Source organism: Tenrec ecaudatus, chromosome 14 (genome assembly GCF_050624435.1).
Source record: "Tenrec ecaudatus isolate mTenEca1 chromosome 14, mTenEca1.hap1, whole genome shotgun sequence".
Lineage (NCBI taxonomy): Eukaryota > Metazoa > Chordata > Mammalia > Afrosoricida > Tenrecidae > Tenrec > Tenrec ecaudatus.
Window position 1 is genome coordinate 97,550,181 of NC_134543.1, and position 23,456 is coordinate 97,573,636.

Below are 23,456 nucleotides of genomic sequence, written 5' to 3' on the forward strand. Positions count from 1 at the left end.
TTTCACACAGCTCCTCGTGTGCTGGTGACCCCCAACCATCGAATTATTTTCGTTGCTACTTCATCACTGTGATTTTGCTACTGTGATGAATCATCATGTAGATATCTGATAGGCAGGATGTATTTTCATTGCTATAAATTGAACATCATGAAAGCATAGAGATTCATCACAAACTGTGTAATTCTATATTGTGAACTATTTATTTCTAATGACAAATGAAATTTTGCTGGAAGCATGGGGTAGCATGGGTAACAGTCTTCACGCCGGGTACTCATGGGTGGGCATGTCTGCATGTGGGCAGACCCACCTGAAGACAGATAGAGGAGCTGTGTCTCAGTTCCTAAGACCATCAGAAATATGTGTTTTCCGATGGTCTTAGGCGACCCCTGTTCCACCCCCAAAGGGATCTTGACCCACAGGTTGAGAACCACTGAGTTAAGGGAAAGTTCCCTCGGGTTTTTATGGCTTCAAAAGAAACCTGTTGGTGTAGTGAGTTACACATTGAGCTAACCACAAGATCAGCAGTTCAAACCCACCAGCTTCTCCAATGGAGAAAGATGAGGCTGCCTGTCTCTGTACCCAGAGGAGCAATTCCACTCTGCCCTCCAGAGTCACTATGAGTCGGAATCGGCTCAGGGGTAGGTGTATTGCTTATGGTCCCTGAAGACAGGTTTGCCGTGTATGACCTTTGGGTCACAGAAGATGGTACGAAATTCTACTCAACCCCATGCCAGGTTGGTGGCCTGGGGCCCAGAAGACAGTTCCCAAGTTCCCTTGCTCAGAGGCAGTTTTGTGTGGGGACCCAGCGCCTTGGTTTCTCGGCCTGCCCAGTGGAGAAGTTAGTAGTGGAAGTTGAACTCCGACCTTTGAATGTCTCAGTGATCAGTCAAACAGAGGAGGCGGGTCAGGTGAGTCTGTCGGCAGGATCAGGAACCCAAGGCTGGCTGTGTGTCTTGAGTCCAATGCCGAGCTAACTTTTGGAAGGATGATGTCTCCGTTGTTGCACCCTCTGGCTCTATTACTCCCCAGATGGGCACAAGGAAGCACACCCAGCTGCCCTCTGCTGGCTTATCCTGTGATATGCAACCTCTCCGTGCCTCAGTTTCCCCCACCTGTAAAACAGGGATGATGGCGCCTCCCAGGGATGTTGCAAGGATTAAATAAGATCATGGTTATGTAAAGTCCTTAATTCAGTGCCCACCCATGAACTCAAGAGTAGCCATACTGATCATCATGATCAATCACAATTGTTATTGCTAATGACTCTACTAGCACTCATATAATCATACTTGCAATGATTATCATTAGACACTGGCAGGAGAAATGCAGGATCTTGTTCCCTTTTGCTTCCTCCTCGGGATATGTGTGTGAGTTACATGAAGGCGTATGGAGCAGATCACCATCACATTCAATAATTCCTACACATGTTGCTTCCACTCATCCGCTGCAATCCCCTCAGTGTGTTGTCACGTATCCATCCCCTTCCCGTCCCACCCTGTGTTTCTTGTTTCCATTTCTCCTTCCCAAACCCTCTGTACGTTGTCCTTTGGTAAATGCTGCCTTTTTCATCTTAAAGAGTTGATGATTCTAACATGGGTGTTGTGGGCAGGGGCGGGGAGTTCCATTCCTGACCTGCCAAGGACTAGCATTCCCCCAGTCTCCGCCTGACCTGTAAGTCTTTGCTGATTTCAGGTTGTGTTCCACGTGTTTCTCCCACTCGATCCCGGATCTTCTAACATGACCCTGCTCAGAGCAGTTGGCAGTGGCAGCTGGGCACCATCTAGTTCTTCTGGTCTCAGGGTGGTGGAGAATGGTGTTCACATTAGACTAATTCTTTCCATAAGCCTTGATTTTCATCATTCCTCTTGTTTTTTAGGACTGTTTTGTTGCTGCTTTCCAGCCGTTTGTATGAATCAGGGGCTAGACCCATCTTCCCAGAGTAGACTAAGTTGTTCCTTAGTCTACTGTGGACTTAAGCAAACTCTTATCCAAGTGGCTTAACCTCAGGAAGTCATGAGCATAGGGGCTGAAATCATTGGCAAGTGTCAGCCTCCTCTCATGGTGTGCCACGGTACCCGTGATGGATGTGGCGAGTCTGAAAGGAAGGACATGAGCTGCTGCTCTGTCCCAAATCACCCTCTGTGCATCGAGGACGGAGCGTAACTGGAGGTAAACACGTGACAGGGTAGCAGGCACTGAGCTTTGAGCCCCTGGAGTAGGAGATGAGAAACAGCGAAGAGCTCCTTGCCAAAACCCAGGCGCTCTTCCATCCCAAGCCCCTCTCACATCCCAGAAGGAAGGAGCCATCGGGGACTTGGAGGTCCGGAAGAATCAGCCCCGTGTATGTTTCTCTTTGAAGTGCTACTTTGCGTCAGATTTGCTTGAAAGTGTAACTGAATGAGTGCTGGAGTTAGTATGGGCAAGAAACTCAGAACAGAGTCTCCCCTGAGCCCAGGATTGCTGTGACCTTGGCACACTACGGAGGTCTCTGATCTGCAAGGCTAACCATCTCCAATCAGGGGAGCCAGCCTCCCTCCCGCCCGTCCTCCGAGAGATGGCCACCCGAGAGACAAGAGCCATAGATGGCAAGGCAGTGTGGAGCCCACCCCAGCTGGGGGCTGGAGCACACTGCTCGTCCCTCTCTCGACTGGTCCATCTGTGCCGCACACCAGTTTCCCAAGTGTGATGGAAATAGATTAGATAATGTCCTTCTCCAGATGGCCCTGGTGCATTGCCCACAGGGAACATCTTCTGTCACGATGATGGATGGTTCTGTGCAAACTCCACCCTGGTCTATCTTGTCACCTGTGGGTGGCAGGGCCAGCCACCAAAGACAGGAAATATGCTGGGGCACAAACTGAGCATCCCCCAAACATCCTGACCTGTTGGGGCACAGCTTGGAACTCGGGAGCGACAATGAACAGGGTTCCGCCCAGAGCTTCAGACTTGACTCCAAGGCCCGAGTGGACAAGGACAGGGCGGGAGGGACGCACGCCGTGGGGAAGTGGCGGCTTAGCAGATGCATGTGTGAATAAAACGGAGGTTTTGCTGACAGCCAGCTCCATGTAAGGCGAATGACAAGGCTGCCAAACAAGGGGACAAGCCCTCAAGCTGTTGAACTGAAGTGAGTCCCGAGCCCAGTGCCTCTCCATCTTGGCATCGGATCAGAAAAGCCTCGGAGAGCCTGGTATTAAGGCAAAGGCAAAAAAAAAAGGCAAAGGCCCTGCTGCGCTCAGGCCCTCAGAATCGGGATGGATGGATGGATGGATGGATGGATGGATGGATGGATAGATGGATGGATGGATGGATGGATAGATGGATGGATGGGGAGGGAGGGAAGAAGATGAGAAATGTGGATTTCTAAAGAGCTCACCCTTGGTTCACTGTGTAACCAGTGCTCCTGCGAACCTCAGCAGCCTCTGTCTCACTGTGAGTCCTGGCACTTCAAGGACCCAAGGGAACTGCCACAAGCTAGAGGGCCTTTGGCGAGTGGCCAGGATGCAGCACGTAAGCACTCAGCTACAACGGAAAGGTCAGTGGTTCAAACACACCCAGAGATGCCACAGGCAACGCTTCTGAAAGATCACCTCTTTGAAAAACTGTATGAAGCACGGTCCGCTTTTTACCACGGAGAGGCCACCTGAGTCGGGAATCCACTGAACAACAATTGGGTTAGTGGTTTGCTTGTTGCTTGTTTGTTTGGCAGGATGTAGGATGCAGGGACCATCCCATGAGGACCAGCGGAGAGAACTATAGCTTAGAAAAGACAGGCGGCCAAGGCAGGCACCTTCAGCTGGCTACAACTTGTTCCCTGGGTCCCGAAGGTGAGACTCTGGGTCAGTTTCTAGGCAGACTGTCCTCAAGAAGGTTCCTCCAGAAACACTGTGGGCTGTTCTCAGAAAGCTCTGGGCACCTCTGAGAGAATGAAGGAGTTAGGACTGAACCGAAGAAGAAATGGACCAGCAATGCAGTCACCTCGAAAGCCTCCTGGACCCAGAGCTCTGAGCTTGGGATGACCCTTCCCTCGGCCCTGCAGAGGCCAGCAGGATGGGCCTTTGAACTTCCAAGTTGGGCTGAGGGCAGGAGCAAAGCTGGGTGGGGGCAGCTTCCTTTGGTGCCTGAAGATAAGCCCGAGAGAGAGATAGAGAGAGAGAGCGACTCAGCTGTGCGCTATCAGCCATCAACATGCCGGATAACTTGAATGACCCTTTAGTCCTCGGTCCTACAAGCAGGGTCTGGGTGCAGACACAGCAATGCTCCTTGCAGCTCCTCCTGCTTCATATAGGACTCTGGTCTACCTGGGAATCGCTCCTCAGGATTCTGGGAATCTCTTTCTCTGGGAAACTTACAAAAAGATAAGGGATGCACACCACAGCCGCTGTTGCTACAACCCTTTCTCCTCCTTCTCCTCTTCCCCCCACCCACCTGGATTTCCTGGACCGTCGCTGGCCCCTCCACCCAGCTACCTCAGCTCCTGGGCCCTCTGCTCTTATCAGGCTAAGCTGCTGGATTTGTCTGCTTCTATCAAGATTTTGCAAGGGAGTCTCAAAAGTCAACTGGGAGCCAGCCCTACGAGTGTAACAACAGTGCTCTCCCTCGCAGAGACCGGGGCCCATCACCCCTGCCAGGTAATGGACGTATCTGCTGGTCTCTTGGCACCGGTGGAGTGGTGGTTCTTTGTTGGGCTGCTAGCTGCAAGGTCAGCAGTTCAAAACCACCGCTGTTTCTGCAGAGAAAGATGGGGCTCGCTATTCCTGCAGGGCGTTACAGACTCAGAAACTCCCAGGGGCTTTTCTCCCCTGTCCTTCCGGGTCGCTATGAGTCAGAATTGACCCCATGACAGTGAATTGGGTTTGGGTTTTTTGTTCACTTGGGTCTCTTGGCACAGTAAACCTCAAAGACTTAACGTTTTGTTCTGTTCCCCCCACTAGATGCGTTTCCCATCCGGGCCCCAGGTCCTGGGATTGTAACTCAGAGAGGTGAGTTACAAAGCAGAGCCTGGGTTGAGACTTCACGGAGGAAGCACACATTCCCCAGGGGGTCACCGGTCGTGATGGTAAGTGGAGCTGCCCGCGGTCCTGCCCTGGGGGCCGAGACCTGGGCTCTGTGGCTCGAGTGGAGAGCGTGGTGCTCTAGCGCCTGGCTGGGGGCACACGTTACACCATCTCTAAAATGATGCCCCTGCTCCAGCTGCATCTTTGAAAGGCTGTTCTGTCCCTGTTGCCCTCTTTCCTAAACCCTTGACAACCAGTAATCTGCTTCCTGGCTCTATGGATCTGTCCTTATTCTGGACATTTCACATACATAAATGAAACTGTACAATAAAAACATAGAAAGGAAGAAAGGCAATTCTGTCAGCTCTGTTCAGCCGGCACCTTCTGGGCAGTGAAGTATGGGAGAGGACCAGAAGGTCCCATGTCCACTCTCTTGCTGTGAAGTAGGATTCCTGGTCTTGATGGACTATTTTGTGGGCTCCCTTATTGATGAATCAAATCCTAGGTAAGCCCTTAGGGCAGTGGTTCTCAACCTTCCTAATGCCACGACCCTTTCATACAGTCCCTCATGTGGTGGTGACAACCCCCCACCCCCCACCATAACATTATTTCGTTGCTGCTTCATCACTGTCATTTTGCTACTGTGATGAATCGGGCGACCCCTGTGAAAGGGTTGTTCAACTCCCAAAGGTGTTGCGACCCACAGGTTGAGAACAGCTGCCTTAGAGAGCAGTGCTGGCTGAGGCCTTTGAGGAGGAGCAACAAAACCATATGCAGAATATACGTAGATTCAAGCCAGGATGCCAAGGTGAATGAGGTGGTTAGTTTATTGTGCCAACCTGGCTGATAAACACAGGTGGGGTTAATTGAAGGGCGGAGAGACAAATGGCTCAGTGAGCCTCGCCTTTCTAGTCCTCAGGTCTCTTGCTTTCTGATGGTCGGACCAGGGTGCAGCTGCCTTAGCCAGTTCCCTGCTGGCAAGGCTTACTTCCTGCAAGACATGCCCGAGGAGAAGCCACATGGACCTACCCCGATGCAGCCCTGGGTGCTGGAGCAGCCGTGTGGAGACGGCTGCCAGCACTGAGATGTTTACACATTCACTGACTCGGCTTTCCTCCTGCAGCCGGCGTCATAGTGTGTGTTTTGTGAGCTGGAGGAGGACTTTGTGGATTGGTGTTGGACATATGGGCTAATGTTGGACTTGTGGGCTTGGGCAGCACTGGGTTGGGATGTTTTCTTGATGTGCACTTACCCTTTATAGAAAACTCTCTCTCATACATGAGTTTCCGTGGATTTGTTTCGCTAAAGCTCCCAGACTAACACAGGGAACCACTGGCCTTTCAGAGACGAACTCGTCCAATGGAGTCAACTTGTTGGACTTCTGGAGAGGCGGTGCCACATCAAGGCGTCGTCGGCATTGTGTTCTGCGGCTGACAAGTTGCACCCTGAGCAGGACAAGTAGCTGAGCCTGCTTTGCTAAGTGCGAGTCCATTCTGGTGATGCCATCCCTGCCGCCACATGACATGTCTAGCCTCCATCTCTGCCACCTTCACACTTCACTCATGGGCCCTTGGGCCAGCTCTGAGGGCATAAAGAGGGTGGGGGACCTCAACCAGCCAAGTCCTTCAGCCCACTCCGATGATTAGTGCCTTCTCCATGGTGATGTCTCTTGGGAATGTGATCTTCACACGCGGTGCCCCTCCTCCATAGGCCTCTTCCCAAGACTTAGGTCTCCAGTCCTCCCCAATTTCTCTTTCTAGGCCCCTCGCCAACCAATGGATTCCGAATGTGAATATTGATTCCGGGTGGGAAACGAAACAAAATATTGAGACTTTGCAGTGCGGCAACTGCCTTCAACCTCCTTCCTGGCCTTTCCTCCTCCGTTCTTTTCGTTCTGCATCTCATCAATCCCAGCCTGTTGTCTGTCGAGCCCTGGGGGTCCGCGAGAGCACGCCTGGGGTTCTGGAGGTCACGGCGAGTGTCATAATAACGCAGTGACGCTCTGTGCCTTCTAAACACTCTGCAGCATTGCACTGATGGCACCAGAACCACGTGGATCCAAGTTCAGGTACCTGGAAAAAACGAAAAATCAAGGCCAGGCAGCAAACTGTTCTGGTAGTTTATTGTTTTGTTTTGTGTTGTTTCAAGTCAGTTTTACTTAAAGAATTTCCTCGAGGAGGCCGTAAAAAGGGATTCTTATTAAATCTTGACTATGGACTTTTTGGTGCACAATGTGTTGAATGGGTGGTATTCGACAGCCTACAGAAGGGAAAGGTTCTCTGGACGGAGAGCACTGGTGTGGTTGTTGCCATTATGAGATGAACAAGCCACATTTTTCATGGAACACACTCTGTTTTTGTTTTTTTTAAATAACAACGTGACAGGCAGAAAAACTATGGCTCTTCCAAGTTCGGCTGTCGAGCGGAAGTTTGCTCACATTTGAGCCAAGTAAGCCTCGCAGACACATGGGGGCACACAGCTGATAGCATTTGCTGCCAGGGATACATTTTGAGCTTTGGGGTAAAAAATGAGAGTTTCAGAGAACTTGCAAACCCTGTCGTGGTCTGACAGCTTCCCAACACTTCAATGTGTTCTAATGAGATCAGTGACTTCAAGCAAATGTGATTTGTAAACTACTGTCTAGTGAGCTGGATCAGTCTGTGGAGGAACTGTATAACTCAGTGGGCCACTGTTGCCCAGTGAACAAAGCAAGATGAGGCGGAGTGCGAGGCAGACGGCCGCCTTTCAGTGCCATGGACTGCAGAACGCGCATGAATATGATTTCATGTTCTATAATGAAACTGCCGCTTAAGAAAAGACCCCCGAGTTTGGGTATGGTATCAAAGGAAACCTCCATAATTGTGTGAAAAGTCTATTAAAAGGTTCTCCTCGCTTCCGGCCTGGAGGGTGGGCTCTCTCCTGGGTGCGTACTGTGCATGTCCCCCTCTCAGGGCTGCCACTTCCCCTCTCCCGCTGGGGGTCAGCCATTCTTTAGGCTCAGCCAGCTGCTTTCTCCACTGTTTTTCCACGTGGCTTTTCCCGGGCTGTTTTTTAGTCTCCACTCGCCCACAGCCCTCCCCTCCCCCACATTCGGCCTTGCAGGCTTTCCAGAGATAGTGAATACTGTCTGAGACTGTATCAACTGAAACACCCCCTCCCCGAATAAGAGTTACTTGGATTTACAAACAACAACAAAAACATCTCCTCTTGTTCCAGCTACATTGCCTGAGGCTAAGCTTCCTTGATATTTTTTCTTCTTCACATATTTAATCACAACTTCATATATGTATCCCACTTTGTATATTCAATCACATATGTAATTGCTTCAGGTTAAATGCCACAGATGTGGGGATCCAATTATCTATAAAATCAGACATACGAGGGGGTACCCCCCCCAAATGGATTTTTTTCCAAAGCTATGTATTAAAAATTTTTTAACAAAACCATCTTATCACTTTCAAAATACTCTTCATTATACATAATACATTTATCAGATCTGTGATTCCATTTTAAAAAATAATTTTATTGGGGGCTCATGCAACTCTTATAATCCACACATGCATCCATTGTGTTAAGCACATTTGTACATTTGTTGCCCTCATCATTCTCAAAACATTTGCTTTCTACTTGAGCCCTTGGTATCAGCTCCCCATTTTCCCCCTCCCTCCCCACCCCGCTCCATGAACCCTGGATAATTTATAAATGATTATTATTTTGTCATATCTTGCACTGTCCGACATCTCCCTTCACCCACTTTTCTGTTGTCTGTCCCCCAAGGAGGAGGTTATATGTAGATCCTTGTAATCAGTTCCCCCTTTCTACCCTTCCTTCCCTCCACCCTCCTGGTATGGCCACTCTCACCACTGTCCTGAAGGGATCATCCGTCCTGGATTCCCTGTGTTTCCAGTTGCTCTCTGTACCAGTGTACATCCCTGGTCTAGCCGGATTTATAAGGTAGAATTGGGATCATGATAGTGGGTGGGGTCGGGTGAGAAGCATTTAGGAACTAGAGGAAAGTTTTATGTTTCATCAGTGCTACACTGCACCCTGACTGGCTCGTCTCTTCCCGGAGACCCTTCTGTAAGGGGATGTCCAGTTGCCTACAGATGGGTTTTGGGTCCCCACTCCTCACTCCCCTCATTCACAATATGATGTTTTGTTCTTTGATGCCTGATACCTGATCCCTTTGATCACACGGCTGGTGTGCTTCTTCCATGTGGGCTTTGTTGCTTCTGAGCTAGATGGCTGCTTGTTTACCTTCAAGCCTTTAAGGCCCCAGATGCTATATCTTTTGATAACCGGGCACCATCCGCTTTCTTCACTACATTTGCTTAGGCACCCATTTGTCTTCAGCGATCATGTCAGGAAGGTGAGCTTCATGGAATACCAGCTTAATAGAAGAAAGTATTCTTGCTTTGAGGGAGTACTTGAGTGGAGGCCCAATGTCCATCAGCTACCTTAATACTAAACCTATAAATATATGCCCATAAATCTATTTCCCCATCATCATATATAAATGTATTTAGATATGCACATGCCTTTATGTAGGCTTCTATAAATGCCCTTTGCCTCCTAGTTCATTCCTCTATTTCTTTTGACTTTCCTCTTGTCCCACTATCATGCTCAGCCTTCATTTGGGTTTCAGTAATTCCTCTAGGTTATATTACCCTTGATCAAACCCTGCCAGGCCTCTTACACCCTCCTTGCCACCGATTTTGGATCACTTGTTGTTCGCTTGTCCCTGGGTTTGTTAATACTACTTCCTTTCCCCCCACCTCGCCATCTCCCATGCCCCCACTCTCTGCCATTGTTTTCTCCTCTAGATTGTTTATCCAGCTTATTTATCTAGATAGACCTGCTGAGATAACAATATGCACAGAAATATGACAGAGCAAAACAAAGCAACAAAAGAAAACAAAACACCACCAACAAAACCAATGACAAAAAAAGAAAAAAGCATGTAAATAGTTCAAGGTTAGTTTGTTGACCTTTAGGAATGTTTGCTGGTCCATTCTGCTGGGGTGCCACGCTCTGGCCTCAAAGTCTATTTTTGGCTGCGATTCCATTTTTGGAAACATTTTCCAAACTCATTTGATAAATGTATACGTATAATGGCTCCCTCTTTTTTTCTTCACTTCTATGTCCTTTCGTGTCCCTTTTCATTCTCAGAAACAGAAAGAAGTGGCGCAGAGCAAGGGCAAGTGAGTCAGGTGCCTGGGGCAAGAGAAGCCTGCAGGGTTTGTTTTTTTTAATCATTTTATTGGGGGCTAGTACAATTCTTATCACAATCCATACATACATACATTGTGTCAAGCGTATATGTACATTTGTTGCCATCATCATTCTCAAAACACATTTGCCTTCCACGTGAGTCATTATTATCAGCTGCTCATTTTCCCCCTCCCTCCCTACTCCCCCCCCATGAACCCTTCATAATTAATAAATTGTTATTATTTTGTCATATATTACACTGTCTGACGTCTCCCCCTGCCCTTTTCTCTGCTGTCCATTCCCCAGGGAGGAGGCTATATGTAGATTTTTGTAATCAGTTCCCCCTTTCTATCCCACGTTCCCTCCACCCTCCAGGCATCGCCACTCTCACCACTGGTCCTGGAGGAGTCATCTGTCCTGGATTCCCTGTGTTTCCAGTTGCTATCTGTACCGAGACATGCTGTTTTTTGCCAAAAGCTAGCTGCATGAGCAAGTGTATTATTGTAGAGGCAAAACTGTAAGGTTTCTCTCTCCGGGACTAGATTTCAGCCTCGGTCCTTGGCTCCACGTGAGAAAGATTTCACGCTGAAGCCGGGCTCAAGATCCAAGTGAATTTAATGAAAGTTCAAAGAAGCATCAGGTTTTACGCGGCACCCATAGGATTCCTTTGACCATGCGGCCTGGCAGAGACTGTTCCGGGACACACAAGGATCTCTCTCCTCCCACGAAGACGACCAGACCACCCAAGCAAGACAAGCCAAGCCAAGACAAGCCCCTCTCCCTTCTGGTCCCTGCCTTTTCAAGGGCTCCTGGGGGAGGCGTGGTGAACGACCCCAGGTCGATCCCATTGGCTGAATTGCAATCACCTGGCCCTGGTCGGCTGCTCCAGGTGTAACGCCCATCTGGGCCCACTCGCGGGGAAAATCCAGGTTTTGTCCTTTGCTGGCTCTCCTGGGCGTAAATGGACTTCCCAATTCCCTAGGCTAAGCTACCTAACAAAACCAGTCCCCCATCTGCCACAAATCAGGCCTTTTTTGTTACACACTGTTAAGCAATCTTTTCAGAACCTCTAAATAGAAAGTTTGATTAACAGTCTGGCCTGGTGGAACAAACTCCGAATGCACTACAAGTGGATATTTTTATCCCTTTGGGAAGTTGACAGATGTCCACACGAGGTTTGCCATCAATCAACATTCCATCTTTTTTGAAATGAGAAAATCACTTATACACTTGAGTTTTTCCCATAGTGCTGTCCTTGTGAGCTGTGTTCAACATCACAACAGTTTCTGTGACATTTTTCCGGAGCAGGAAACAAAATTTCACAGCCGCATGTTGTTCTCTTAAATCGGTCATCACAAAAAAGAGGTTGGGTTTAAAAAAAAAAATGAGGTTGGATCGAAATTGCTTTTATGAAAAAATTCACTGTGACCAAAGAGAACCTTCCCTGGAGACACCACTGGGCTCACGAACCCCAAGCGTGGTTCTTGATGCCCACCTAGCCAGAACAATGCATACTACCAAAGCCTGTGCCCAGCACAATCCCATTTTGCAGGGAGGGGGTGGGTACTCCCTCATGTAAGAGATTTTCAAAAATATTTTAATAAACCTTTTCACTATTACTTTTGTTTGGAAAAATATATTTTCCATAAAAATATGGTATTTGGTGAACACACCGAGGAGGGGGCACCCCCTGCCGAGATGGTGAGGGGTCTTGAGACCTTCCTGAGAGACTCCGTTTCCTGTACCAGGCCGCCCATTGGGTGCTCTTGCGGGACCCTGAGAACCAGGGTTTTACTGCCACATGGAGAGGACCATCGCGAAGCAGCTGGTCTTGCGACGGGTCCCTTCGGTGAAAAGGACCCTGGGTATGGCAGCTTGTCCCTCCTCGTCCCGGACTTGACCTGCACCCAGCACCAGCAGCACTGCAAGGGATTGCGCTGGACAGTACAGACCTGCCTAACATGCCAGCTGCAGCCAGAGATTTCCCAATGATCCCAGGCATCTGCTCTGGGGAGACCAGCCTGAGGCCCCGCTGGGGAGCCTGATAGATCTCAAAGCAACACAGCTCCCTCGCCAAGCACAGCACTCTCCATTTCCATCGACCTTCCTGAAGAGAAAGCACAGCCTCTGAGCCCATCAGGAGTGATGGATTCACCCAGTCTGCCCCTCCCAGGAAATCAAGTTCAATTTGGTTTCAAATATATATATATAATTTATTTGACCAGCTATTGGCTTACTTTTTAATCATTTTATTCAAATATGGCAAATATTGATAGACATCACACATACACACTGCACTAATTAGGGAGCTCAATACATTTTAAGAGTATCAAGTGATCCTGAGAGCAAAAGTCTTGAGGACCACTTGGTATCAGCTGATGCTGGCCATTCACCTAGCTTGTCCCAGGGATGCTGTCATCCATAAACCATCTCCACAGCCCCACTGCTGACGGACCCCTGCTACTCCCACTCGCTGCTCACAATCACAGTTGTGTCAACCTTTCCTCTGACAATGAAGTGTCTTCTCCTGGCTTCTAGGATGCCATAGGGCTGCCTTCCCCTTGCTATGAGGAGCTGCCAGCTCCCATTTACAGAGGACAGCCAGACCTGAGCTTCTCAGGGATGCTGCTTCTCCCCCAGCCCCACTCCCCCAATCTCACAGGGCACTCCTGTTCACGTTGACGCCCAGCATATCCTCTGGGCTTTCCTGCAGCTCTTCAGTGGCTTGTCTGGCATTACACAGAATGCCCACTATCACAGGGAATCCAGGGTAGATGATCCCTTCAGGACAAGTGGTGTGAGTGGCGATACCAGGAGGGTGGAGGAAGGGTAGGTTGGGAAGGGGGAACGGATTACAAGGATCTACATATAACCTCCTCCCTGGGGGATGGACAACAGAAAAGTGGGTGAAGGGAGATGTCAGACAGTGCAAGATCTGACAAAATTTATAAATTCTCAAGGGTCATGAGGGAGGGGGAAAATGAGGAGCTGATGTCAGGGGCTTAAGTGGAGAGCAAATGTTTTGAGAATGATGGGGACAACGAATGTACAAATGTCCTGTACACAATTGATGTAGGTATGGATTGTGATGAGTTGTATGAGCCCCTGATAAAATGATTAAAAACGAGTGCCTGCTGTCGCATGCCCTTCTCTGGGCTCTTTGAACCTCCTTCTACTTTCAGCCCTGCAGTTCTGGCATTTCCATTTCATTCACAGTTACGTGAGTCCTTGCCTTCGCTTCTATCTTCCGGGATCCTTGACGGAGTATTGAATCCTGTCTCATGGCTGAGTGTTCCCCTATCAATGGGCTCCCCCTTATTCAACTTTGTCCTTCTTGGTTTGATCTAGCCTTTTACATAATCAGAATGCAGCCCTCTGCAGACTCTCCTGGCTGGGCCAGGTACACATAACACTCCGGCAGCTCCTTGGGGGTATAGGCCTGTACACTGCTCAGCAGGCCCTGCCTTCCTCTGGCTAGGCTTTGTTACAACCTGACGCTGTTTATAGGTCTGGTAGTCCATAAGCGGGAGGCAGCCATCCCTTGGTACCAATGGGAATGCCCACTAGCTTCTGCGGTGAGCCAACACTCCTAGCAGCTGGGCCGTGTGTGTGGATTCTGAGGGTGATGGGGCAGAATCCCACAGCATCCTCCATGGAGACGGAGCAGAGCAGGGAACAGAATTCCCTCAAGTCAGAAACACAGGTGGAAATTCGCTATCTAGTTATGGGCCCTAGGGCCCAGGAACCTTTCAAAGGCAGTTTTCTTACCTATACAATGAAGATACACAGTAACCGCCTGGTAGGCAGTCGTGGCACTAAAGACAAGAAATGTACTTGGTGGCTGCCACGCAATAAGGGCACAGTTGTTGCTGCTCTCATGGTTGGCCATAGCTTTCCAAATCCTAGAAGGTTGCTTCCAGCATCAACAAGAGGGTAGACGATCGTGGAGGTCCTCTAGCTGGTGCTGGAAAGTGCTTGGCAGGAATGCTGCGGAGAGGGATCTGGGTTACAAGGGAGTATTATTATCTTGGGTCCCAAACTGCCTTGATTTTGATTCCGGTCTCTCCTTCGTGGGGGAGATGCACTTAGAGACGCATATTCACTTCCAGGCCACTAGGGGGCCACTTAGTTGCCGGCAACAGAAACACACTAATGGTATCTTAATGGCTGGGGCACCACTGAGCTCAGGCTCAATTATATCTGAAAGCATTTGAGTTCCTGGGGTAAAAGATACTATGTAAATCCAGATAATAAATAGGGCTTATTGATGACGGGTTAAAGAATCTGGCACTGCTTTGTTTGGATAAGAATAGGGTGAGTGAATGGATTCAGGGCTTGGAGGCATGCTGCTTTCTTGCTCCTTGGGGCACCAAACAAGGAGTTTAATTTGCAGCAGGAGAAACGTGGAGGGCATACAAGAAAGTGCACTGAGCGGGTGCGGGGGCTTCAGGTTGGCCATACTTTCCGTAAGAAACACTCCCCTTGGTCTGACTTTATGCTCTGTTCTGCCAGAGAAGCCAGACAGAATTTCTAGAGAAAAATTCAAGAATTTAAATTCTGACAGGTCACCTTGCTAGCTGGGCGCTGGCTGGCCTAGGGGCAGGGCAAGGAAGGCAAGAAACAGGCCTCCAAACGTCCAGTGTCCTTGGGATTTCTCAGAAGGTGAAAAAGCAGGCAGTCCCCTGGAAGTAGCATGCAACTGGCCATTGTTGGTGGCAGACCCAGACCTGGGTCCTAGCCAAGGCAAGGGCTGATGGTCTGGGTGACAGGCCTGTGGTGCTGGCAGTCCATCAGCATGCTCAGCTTCACCTCTGTGATGGCCAAGGATGGGCACCTGGTGGGAGGGGGGGTCGTTGGTTCTGGAACTCCTATCTCCCAGGAGAGGGAAGAAAGAGAGGAGAGCAGAGGGTGCCTTGTCCCACAGGGTTTGAAGCTAGTATGTCATTCTCACCAAAGGGGGGCAAGAGGGAAGGCTCCCCACAGCACCCCACCAGGATCACAGCCCTCTCCCCACACTCGCACTCATCAAACACACTCTCCCGCACCCATCCAGACACCCAGACAGTCCACACAACTGGCTCTTGGAACACAGAAAGTGTAATTCAAGGAGGAGTGTAATTCCAGAACCCCCTGGAAGCGGTATGAAGAGGGAAAGGGTGGGAGAAGGCGAGACCGGAGGGGGAAGACGCAGGGAAAGTGGTTACTGGGGGTCTGAAAGAAAGGTTCCCAGTACTGAGCACACCACCACCAAACAAAGCCCACTGCCTAGCCCCTGACCCCAAATCCCCAAACTATGAGGCCCAATGAGGCTCAAAGACGGGAAAACCTCAAGTTACAACAGGTTAAATGCAGCCCCGTGTTTCCAATCCAAGCATAAGCCAGGAGTCAGGAACCCCTGAGAGCGGGCTTGTGGGACTGGCTTAGCTTGGGCTTCGTCCTGGAGTCGCGGGGGACTGAGTAGCCCGATTCCAGGACTCTAAGAGGGCAGAGTAGAATCGGGAAGGTGCCAACAGACACCCGAGGCTCAACTCCAGTAGACTGGGGGGCACGACTCCAGGCTTCCCGTGAAGGCTCTCTCCGCGGGGCACTGGCTAGGCTCGCTGGCCAAGCGACGAGGGCCTGAGAGAGCGGTCCAGCGGGAGCGGGACGCGGGGCACGTGCCGAGAGCCTGAGCAGAGGGGTCTTCGCCCCACTTCCGGGGGCAAACTGCGGCCAACCTATTGGCGCCGAGGCTCAGGTCGACTGCTACGCCCCGAATTGGCCCTCCAAGCTTCCCTCGCAGTTGCCCGCCCCGCCCCGCCCCGCCCGGGCCCCGCCCCGCCCCGCCCGGGCCCCTCTTAAAGAAGCGCCCCGGGCTCCCGGGCTAGGGTCCCCGCCCGCGCGGGCTGCGTCGGCGTTGCCCCTTTAAGAAGCGGCCGGTTTTAACCCTGTCTTCCCCGGGCGTCCCGTCCCGGCGGAGCTGGCGGCGCCCGGCGCGAGCCCGCCTCCCCGCGCGGCACTTCCGGACCCCGGCGTCGCCCTTTTAAGAGGCAGCCCCCAGCAGCGCTCTCCGCCGCCCCTGCGACCGGCGCGCGGGCGGGGCAGCCGGCTGAGCGGAGCGCGCCCGGGCCGCGCGGCCACTGGAGACCGGGCGCCGGGCCGGCGGCGGCGAAGCGTGCGGCGGCGGCGGCGGATGGGGACGCGGAGCCGGGCGGCTGTGGCGGCGGCGGCGCTGGCGGCGGTGACGGGTTCAGGCCCCGGCGGCGGCGGCGGCGGCGGCGGCAGCTACCCGGTGGCGGGCTGCGGGCGGGCGGCGTGAGGAGCGGCGGCGGAGCGCCGAGCCTCCGGGAGCCGAGGGCGCCGGGCCGCCCCTGCCCAGTCTTCGCAGGCCGCCAGGCCCCTTCCAGCCGGGGCCGTGGAGCACCGGGGCAAAAGCCGGGGCCCCCCCATGAAGGAGCGCGACGCGGCCCCGGCCGAGCGGGGCAAGCCGGCCACCTACACCGGGGACAAGAAGGCGAAGATGGCGGCCAAGACCAACAAGAAGTGGGTCCGGCTCGCCACCGTGTTCGCCTACGTGCTCTCCGTGTCGCTGGCCGCCATCGTGCTGGCCGTCTACTACAGCCTCATCTGGCAGCCCGTGGGCGCCGGGACCTCGGGGGGAGCCGCCGGCCCGCCCCCCGGCGGCTCCAACGCCACCGGCCCGTCCGGGACTTCTGGGGCGGCGTCGGGGTCCAACGCCACGGGGTCCTCGCGCCGCGAGGCGCCGCGCGACGCGCCCCCGTTGCAGGCGGTGCGGCCCGCGCCCCCGGAGCCGCCTGCCGACAGCCCAGCGACCGGGCCGCTCGAGCGGCCGCGGGGACCGGACGAGGACGAGGAGGAAGCGGCCGCGGCGCCGGGCAGTCGCTGAGCCCCATCCTCCAGCACCGGGGGCGGCCGGGAACCCTTCTCCCCAAACCAGAGACAGGACTTGGCAGCAGGACGGGGCGGGGAGCCCGCGGGAGAGCCCCCCACGGGAGTGAGCCTCGTCCCCACTGATCGTCAGCTCGCCCCGGGTGCTGGTGGCCCGCAGCCGGAGCTTCGGCCACGAGACCACGGCGGCCACTTGCGCCTAGGGTCTCCGGGCTTGGTCAGCCAAGGACCTTGCTGCGCCAGGGCCCCGATGGGGGAGGGTGGGGAGACCCAGCACCGAACCCTTCTGCGCTGCTTGCTCTTGTGTTTCTTGCGTGCAGGGGTGCCTCTCGGGTTCTCCCCCAAGACTCAGGGGAAAGAAGGAGCTTTTGTATTCAGCCGAAGCTCTTGCAGGGAGGAGGGCACCGAGAGTAGTGGAGCTCAGGTACGGCGACCTAGTAGCAGTGGCCACAGATGCGTTTAATTTATAGATCCGTGTATATAATTGCTGACATATGCACTAGATACTATAATTCCATAAGACTATATGTATCCTCTCACAAACCCTGGTAGCTACCGGCTGATGGGGTCAAGCAAGGGCTATTTGCTGGCCCCCATAGTGCAGCTAGCAAGAAGGGCACAAACTCGGCTTTGTCCATCACCTACTCCTCCCCATCGGCAGTTCCCACCCTAGTTCCCAAAAGATTTATGACGTTCTTCCACAAAAGAGCTCGTAGACTTGTTGACATGGCACCGAATCAGCTTAGAGAAGCAGCAGCCAAGTGTAGGGAGGGTGGGGCATGTGCCAAGCTCCTCTTTGCCCCACCCTGGTGCCCCCACCCAAAAGGCTTCCTGTTAGGACCCTTTTGGATTGGGAAGGATTTGGACTTGGGCCCAGCGAAGAAAGAGCAGCGCCTCCGGGCTTCCATCCTCGCTCAGCCTTCCCTCACAGTCCGTTGAGGAAGAGCGAGCTTCTCAGAGTGGCAAGTGGTTTCTTTTTGGCTTGGTCCCTACCGCTCCTGGGATTTCGTCTTGTTCCAGGAAGCGCCCTTGCCTTCCCTCTCCTGACGCCTGTAGCAACAAAGCAGCCCCGAGTGGGCTGTCCACGGTCTGAGTTGTTCGACAGAACCCAAGGGCTGGAAGGTGAACTTCAAATGAGGGACTGTGCTTCTGGATGGGTAGCTTTGAAAGCCATCAGCAGAGCAGCCCTGGGAAGGTTAAATGTGTGTCTTTCCTCCTGAGAAGCCCTCCCTGTGTGCAACTTATACTTGTAATGCATTGAGAAAAAGAAGGGAAATGACACGCGGAGCTCTCTGGGCCACGAAGCACTGTACTACTTGAGTCTGGATTCCATTTCCGTCTGCCACTGGCTTTTAGGCAGTTGCGTGTCAGTAGTGACAGACAAGGTATCAACCCCCTTAGCACTTCCTCTTTGGGAAATGAGGCACTTAAAAAATAATAAGACTTAGAAAAACATAACCGGCCTGAGTTCTGAAAGAGTTGCTCTCCAGTGTTCTGGCCGGCACCACAGTGAGCTCCTATCCCGCAGCCTTGCTTCCTAAAAGCCATGTCTTGTCATGGGCAAGATCACAGCAGCTGAGCTGTCACACAGCCTACAGGCAGGCTGCTGGCCCCCAAAGGTCTCTTGGTGGGAGGTGACCTAACCGCCGACTTGAACTTCAGTCTTTAGGAAGCCTGTGAGGTCTTTTTACAACTTTGGTGGGGGAGTAGGGGAAGAAACATACAATGCCACCTTTATAACTTCAATAGCCTGTGATTTATATTTACCGTGTGAATTTTTAGTCCTCTATTTTAGTAATTTGCAAATTGGTCTCTTCAAGAATTCTCTGACCTTGCAGGAGAACATCGGGGAGCTCACTCCCTGTCCCCACCCTGACCCTTGCGTCCTGGACTGTTTCACTCCACCTGAAGCCCAGAGAGCGCTCGAGCTAGGGCCCGCCAGCTGCCTCCCACTCTGGCCAGCCTTCACTGGGATCGGAACATTAGCTCCAGCTCTAGCTGTGAACATGACCAGAGACACTATTTATAATTCAGCCATTGACAATAATACCTGTATTCAAAAAGTCTTGTATATTTTTTTAAAGTTTTATTTTTCAGGTGAACAAAAATACACCCTACGAACTCTGCGTCAGCCTGTGTAAGTTGATCATTTCTCCTTTGGTGCTTGTGGGGAAGGTGTCAAGGCTGGCTCTGAGAGAGGGCTGTGGGGGCAGGGAGGGGGTGTCTCAGAGCTCGCTGGCCTGACTGGGTGAATGAAGGGTGAAGCACACTGGTAGCTAGCCCAGCTGCCTCTTGCCCACCCTGGATGGAAAGCAGGTGCTTTCCGCGCAGTCAGCAAGAGCACAAGGATTTCTGGCCGGCTGTGAGCTGAGGTAAGACGGGTGCTCTGCCTTGCAGCCTGGAGGTTCTCACCCCGACCTGCCGGCCTACACAGCCGCAATGGCAGGGACCTGCCTCTGCACGGGCAGGGTTGGGGGTGGGGGGCGCCCTTACCCACAGCAGCAGAGGCCAGGGAGCCAAATGATTGCGGGAAGGTGTTGGTTGCTTCAGAGGTGAAGCTTTTCCTTCCCCTGCAGCAGACAAAAGACATGTGGGTGACAAGTACCAAGAGAAGGGATTAGTTCTGCTGCAAAATACAAGGCAGGCAATTGAGCTCAGCTTATTATGAGACAATGCTGCCCAGTCCCAATCAGGGGTGAGCAGCCAGTGTCGGTGGGGCCCCCTGAGGCTTGCACTTCCCCAGAGCTGCCGGGGGTAGCTTCTGTGCTTTATATCACCTTGTAGTCTGCTGGGAAGCATGGAAAAAGTCAGGCCTGCTTTTATTTCCCTCTTCAGCCCACACAATGGCTTTCTGTGACAGGGCTTGAGGAGGCAGAGCCCAAGGGGAGTGGAAAAGTGTGCTAGCTTCTTTCACTCAGCTCCGCCTCTGTGGACGTCGCCCTGTGGCGCCTGCAACTGCCCACGGCGTCACACTGGGCACATGTGGCTGAGTGTGCCACAAGAACCAGCCCTCAGCCGAGCGGAGCAGGGCCCAGCGGCCCACGGAGCAGTTGGCTTGTTCCCAAGGCCTAGACGTTGGCTGCAAAACTGCTCCCCAGGTTTTGAGCCAAGAAGTCTGTCTGTGCAAACTTGGGAGTGGGCTGGAGTGGGTCAGGGGGTGGCAGGTACTTGCTTGAAACTGCTTTGCACCTTGACCTCCTAGGACCATTTCTAAGTGTGTGCAACGTACCGTGTGCTTTTATTCTCTGACACCCTGAATTGAAGGAAGAGATCCTCTTTTAAAAGAAAAGTTGTAGAGATTCAGAGAGAGAGAGAGAGAGAGAGATGGGGGAAGATGGGAAGCAGTGGTGCTCAGAAGTGCTCGCAGGGAGAACTGGTCTCTACTAGCCAGCCTGGCTGTCTCGGCAGTAAAAGACCACAGTGCGGGCGGCTTCTCCGTCCACCGCGTTTCTCAGTTCTAAAGGGACTGGTACAAGAGAGCGTCCTCTAGTTGAGTGTTTGGATCAGTTCTGAAGTGCTGGGTGGGAAGCTTTCTACTGGTTTCTGTGCGTTTCTTCGGGGAGAAGGGAAAGGTGGGTCCCGAGCTGAAGTCGTTGTCCCCCTTCTCTGCAGCCTCTGCAGAGGTCTTCACAGAACCGCAGTTCAGTACCAAAAGGGCTGCACTCATGGCCTTCGACTCAATTCTGACGTGTGTCGTTGCTAGGTGCCCTTGAGTCAGCTCCGACACATGTGGACCCCATGTCCAGTAGAACGGAACGCTGCCCAGCCCTGTGCCTTCCTCACACTTGTCTGATGTTTGCGTCCACTGCTCCAGCCACTGTGTCAGTCCATCGCATAGTGACCCTTATAGGGCTTGTGAGGCTATAAAGCCTTAAAGGAACAAGCAGCCTCATCTTTCTCTCCCGGAGCAGCTGCTGGCACTGAACTGCCAACCTTGCAGTTAGCAGTCCAATGCTTCCCCCAGAAGAGCCATCAGAGCTCCTAAAAACTCCAGCTGTACTTGTGTCTCCCTCCAGATGGAGGCAGGGACCACTGTGGCTTTGTGAGTCTCATATGCCCCCGTGGTCAGCCCGGTGCCAATCACATAGGGGTAGGTGCTCAGTGTTGGTTGGTCAAGTGGTTGTTTGTAGTGGATGGAACTGGCCCCACAGCCATGATCCATCTGTGTTCCTATATCCACAGCCCATAAGTGGACCCCGGGTGAGTCACTAAAAAGAACCCCTGCATATCACAGCTCTACTGGGCTCTCTTGGCCTCAGCTCTTTTCTTTCCAAGTGGAGGGACTTGGGCTTGGGCTCCCTGCTCTTTTCAAGTGCCAGAACCCCACAGCTGCGTCCCATGTGCTGCTTAATGGAGACCACATCGGCCACCTGACCCACTGATTGTCTTCTCTGCCCCAGCCATACGGCTTAGCATTGAAGGAGAAAATGGCGGCCCCCTCACGGTTGTTTCATTTGCTGGTTTTCTCACCCCAGTGGTGGTAAGGCTTTTGGTGCCTTAGCAAAATCAAGTTCTCAACCTACACCCTGATTCTTCCAGGCTCTCCATTCCCTGACGGGATCATTGCCCCGGCCTCCTCCCGAGAGCTGTACATGCCCGCATGTGCACACACTCCGTAGGGAGCGTGGGGCAAGCCAGCCTCCGTTGCCCCACTCCTACATGAGCAGAGACTCAGCACAGGGCTTTGCCTCATGGGTTTACAGACAGGAGGTGCGAGGGTCTTCCTGGCTTCAGGCACCCGTCTACGCTAGCTTACTGGTTAAACAGCGTGACCCACTCCTTCCTTCAGGATAAGGCCATTAGCCACCGTCGGTACAGCTGTAAACACGCCATGCCGGCATGCTAGGCGAGTATCCAAAGTCCCAAAAGAACTTGTCAAAGAGAGCAATTATGTTGATCTTTCAGATCTACTTTCCACGCCCCACACAAACTCTTTATTGGGAATAGGTATGTAATGAAACATTTGTCATTCCAACATTTTTCACACAATCTGGTGGCGTTAATGCTCAGAGTCACCTTTTGAAGTCGCCCCTCATTTGGGCCCACTCAGTTGCCTGCTGGTCAGAGCTCTGGGCAGCCCACAGCATCGTGGGGACGTGAGTGGGGCCAGAACCCTGTAATTGGTCACAGCCCCGGACCTTTCCAACAAAGGGAGTTATGGAGCCGGTAGATGCACCAGTGTGTGCGCAGGAGGTACTGTACATGGGGAGGAGTGAGAGGAGAGGGCTGGGGGCTCAGACTGGCAGTATTGCTTGAGCCCCTACCCCAGACCCGCTGACCTAGCAGTGGGGTGGAGAGAGCCAGACTCGCCCCCGAGTTGGAGAGCCAGTGGCAGGCCTTTACCTCTGATGGTGTAACCAAGCGTTCGGTGATTCTGTTTCGACAGATGGTTCTCAAAGTGGCTTTTGACCCTTGTTTGCTCCACTGAAACCAGCTGCCCTGTTGGCAGAAAGGAGACCCTGTGTGCCAGCCTGGGCGGAAAGGGGGACAGCCTCCAGTGGTGGTTCTCTTTGAGAGTCACTGGGGAGCTTGCTGAGAAAGAGGCAGGCCTGGAAGAACTTCCCTTCCCCCTCCCACAAAGGTACTGCTGTGTTTCCCTCAACTCCTTCCCTGGAGCTTGCAGTCAGGCCTTAAAAGGAGCAGTGGGCGCCGCGGCTGTTCTTTCTGGTGCCAGGTCTGCACTGTCTCACTTCCCTGGCGTCAAGTGGGTGCTTCATGAGGGGCTGTGATGTCAAGCCAGCACTGGTTGAGAGAAAGCAGCCTCGGGGTGTGCTTTCCACCTCCCTCGTCTCCTCTCTGGCCCTGCCCGGGTCTGGGGCTCTGCCTTGCTAGGGCTATCACCCTGTGGCTCCCGGCTCGAATGCTGTGACTGCGTCTGTGGGCCTTGATAAAGAGGACCTGAGAGGGCCAAAAGAGGGAAGTGGTTTTTGTATTCTCTTGCCCTCAAAATAGAGAGGTGACAGAATGGTTAATTCTCCCCATTTCCTGTGTTCTCTGGAAGACTGGCACCATCCTTTCTGAGGCCGGAACTGGAGCTGGGGTGGCCTGGTGAGATAGGAGCTGGGGCCTCTCCCCTGCTCCCAGACACATGACCATCAGGAAACACATTTGAGCTATTCCCAACACTCAGCTCTGGGAGGCACGAGGCATACCCCACAAGCAGCTTGTTTCTGGGAGAAACATTCAAGAAGCAAAAGCTGGCGACATTTCGTAAGATCGCTGCTTCTGTAAGTAGAGGAAGCACTCGAGCCAGTCTGTGAAGTGAAGGGGACCCGCCTAGGACATGCTTATCTTCAAGCTGGAGGGGAGGGAAGAACTCATCTGGTGAAAGTGAGACTTCAGGTGGGTGGCTCAACTGCTCAG

General features: G+C 52.6%; 1 protein-coding gene and 1 pseudogene across 1 annotated transcript; both read left to right on the top strand.

Annotated features, from left to right (window-relative positions):
- Nucleotides 1–3,498: 3,498 nt before the first annotated feature.
- On the top strand, nucleotides 3,499–12,316 carry LOC142426720 (ribonuclease P protein subunit p21 pseudogene; annotated as a pseudogene).
- A 4,094-nt stretch (nucleotides 12,317–16,410) lies between these two features.
- On the top strand, nucleotides 16,411–19,219 carry INAFM2 (InaF motif containing 2). Its single transcript, XM_075531309.1, has one exon. It carries the CDS (start codon nucleotides 16,633–16,635, stop codon nucleotides 17,089–17,091), a length of 459 nt encoding a protein of 152 aa, XP_075387424.1. The 5' UTR covers nucleotides 16,411–16,632; the 3' UTR covers nucleotides 17,092–19,219.
- The last annotated feature ends 4,237 nt before the right edge of the window (nucleotides 19,220–23,456 follow it).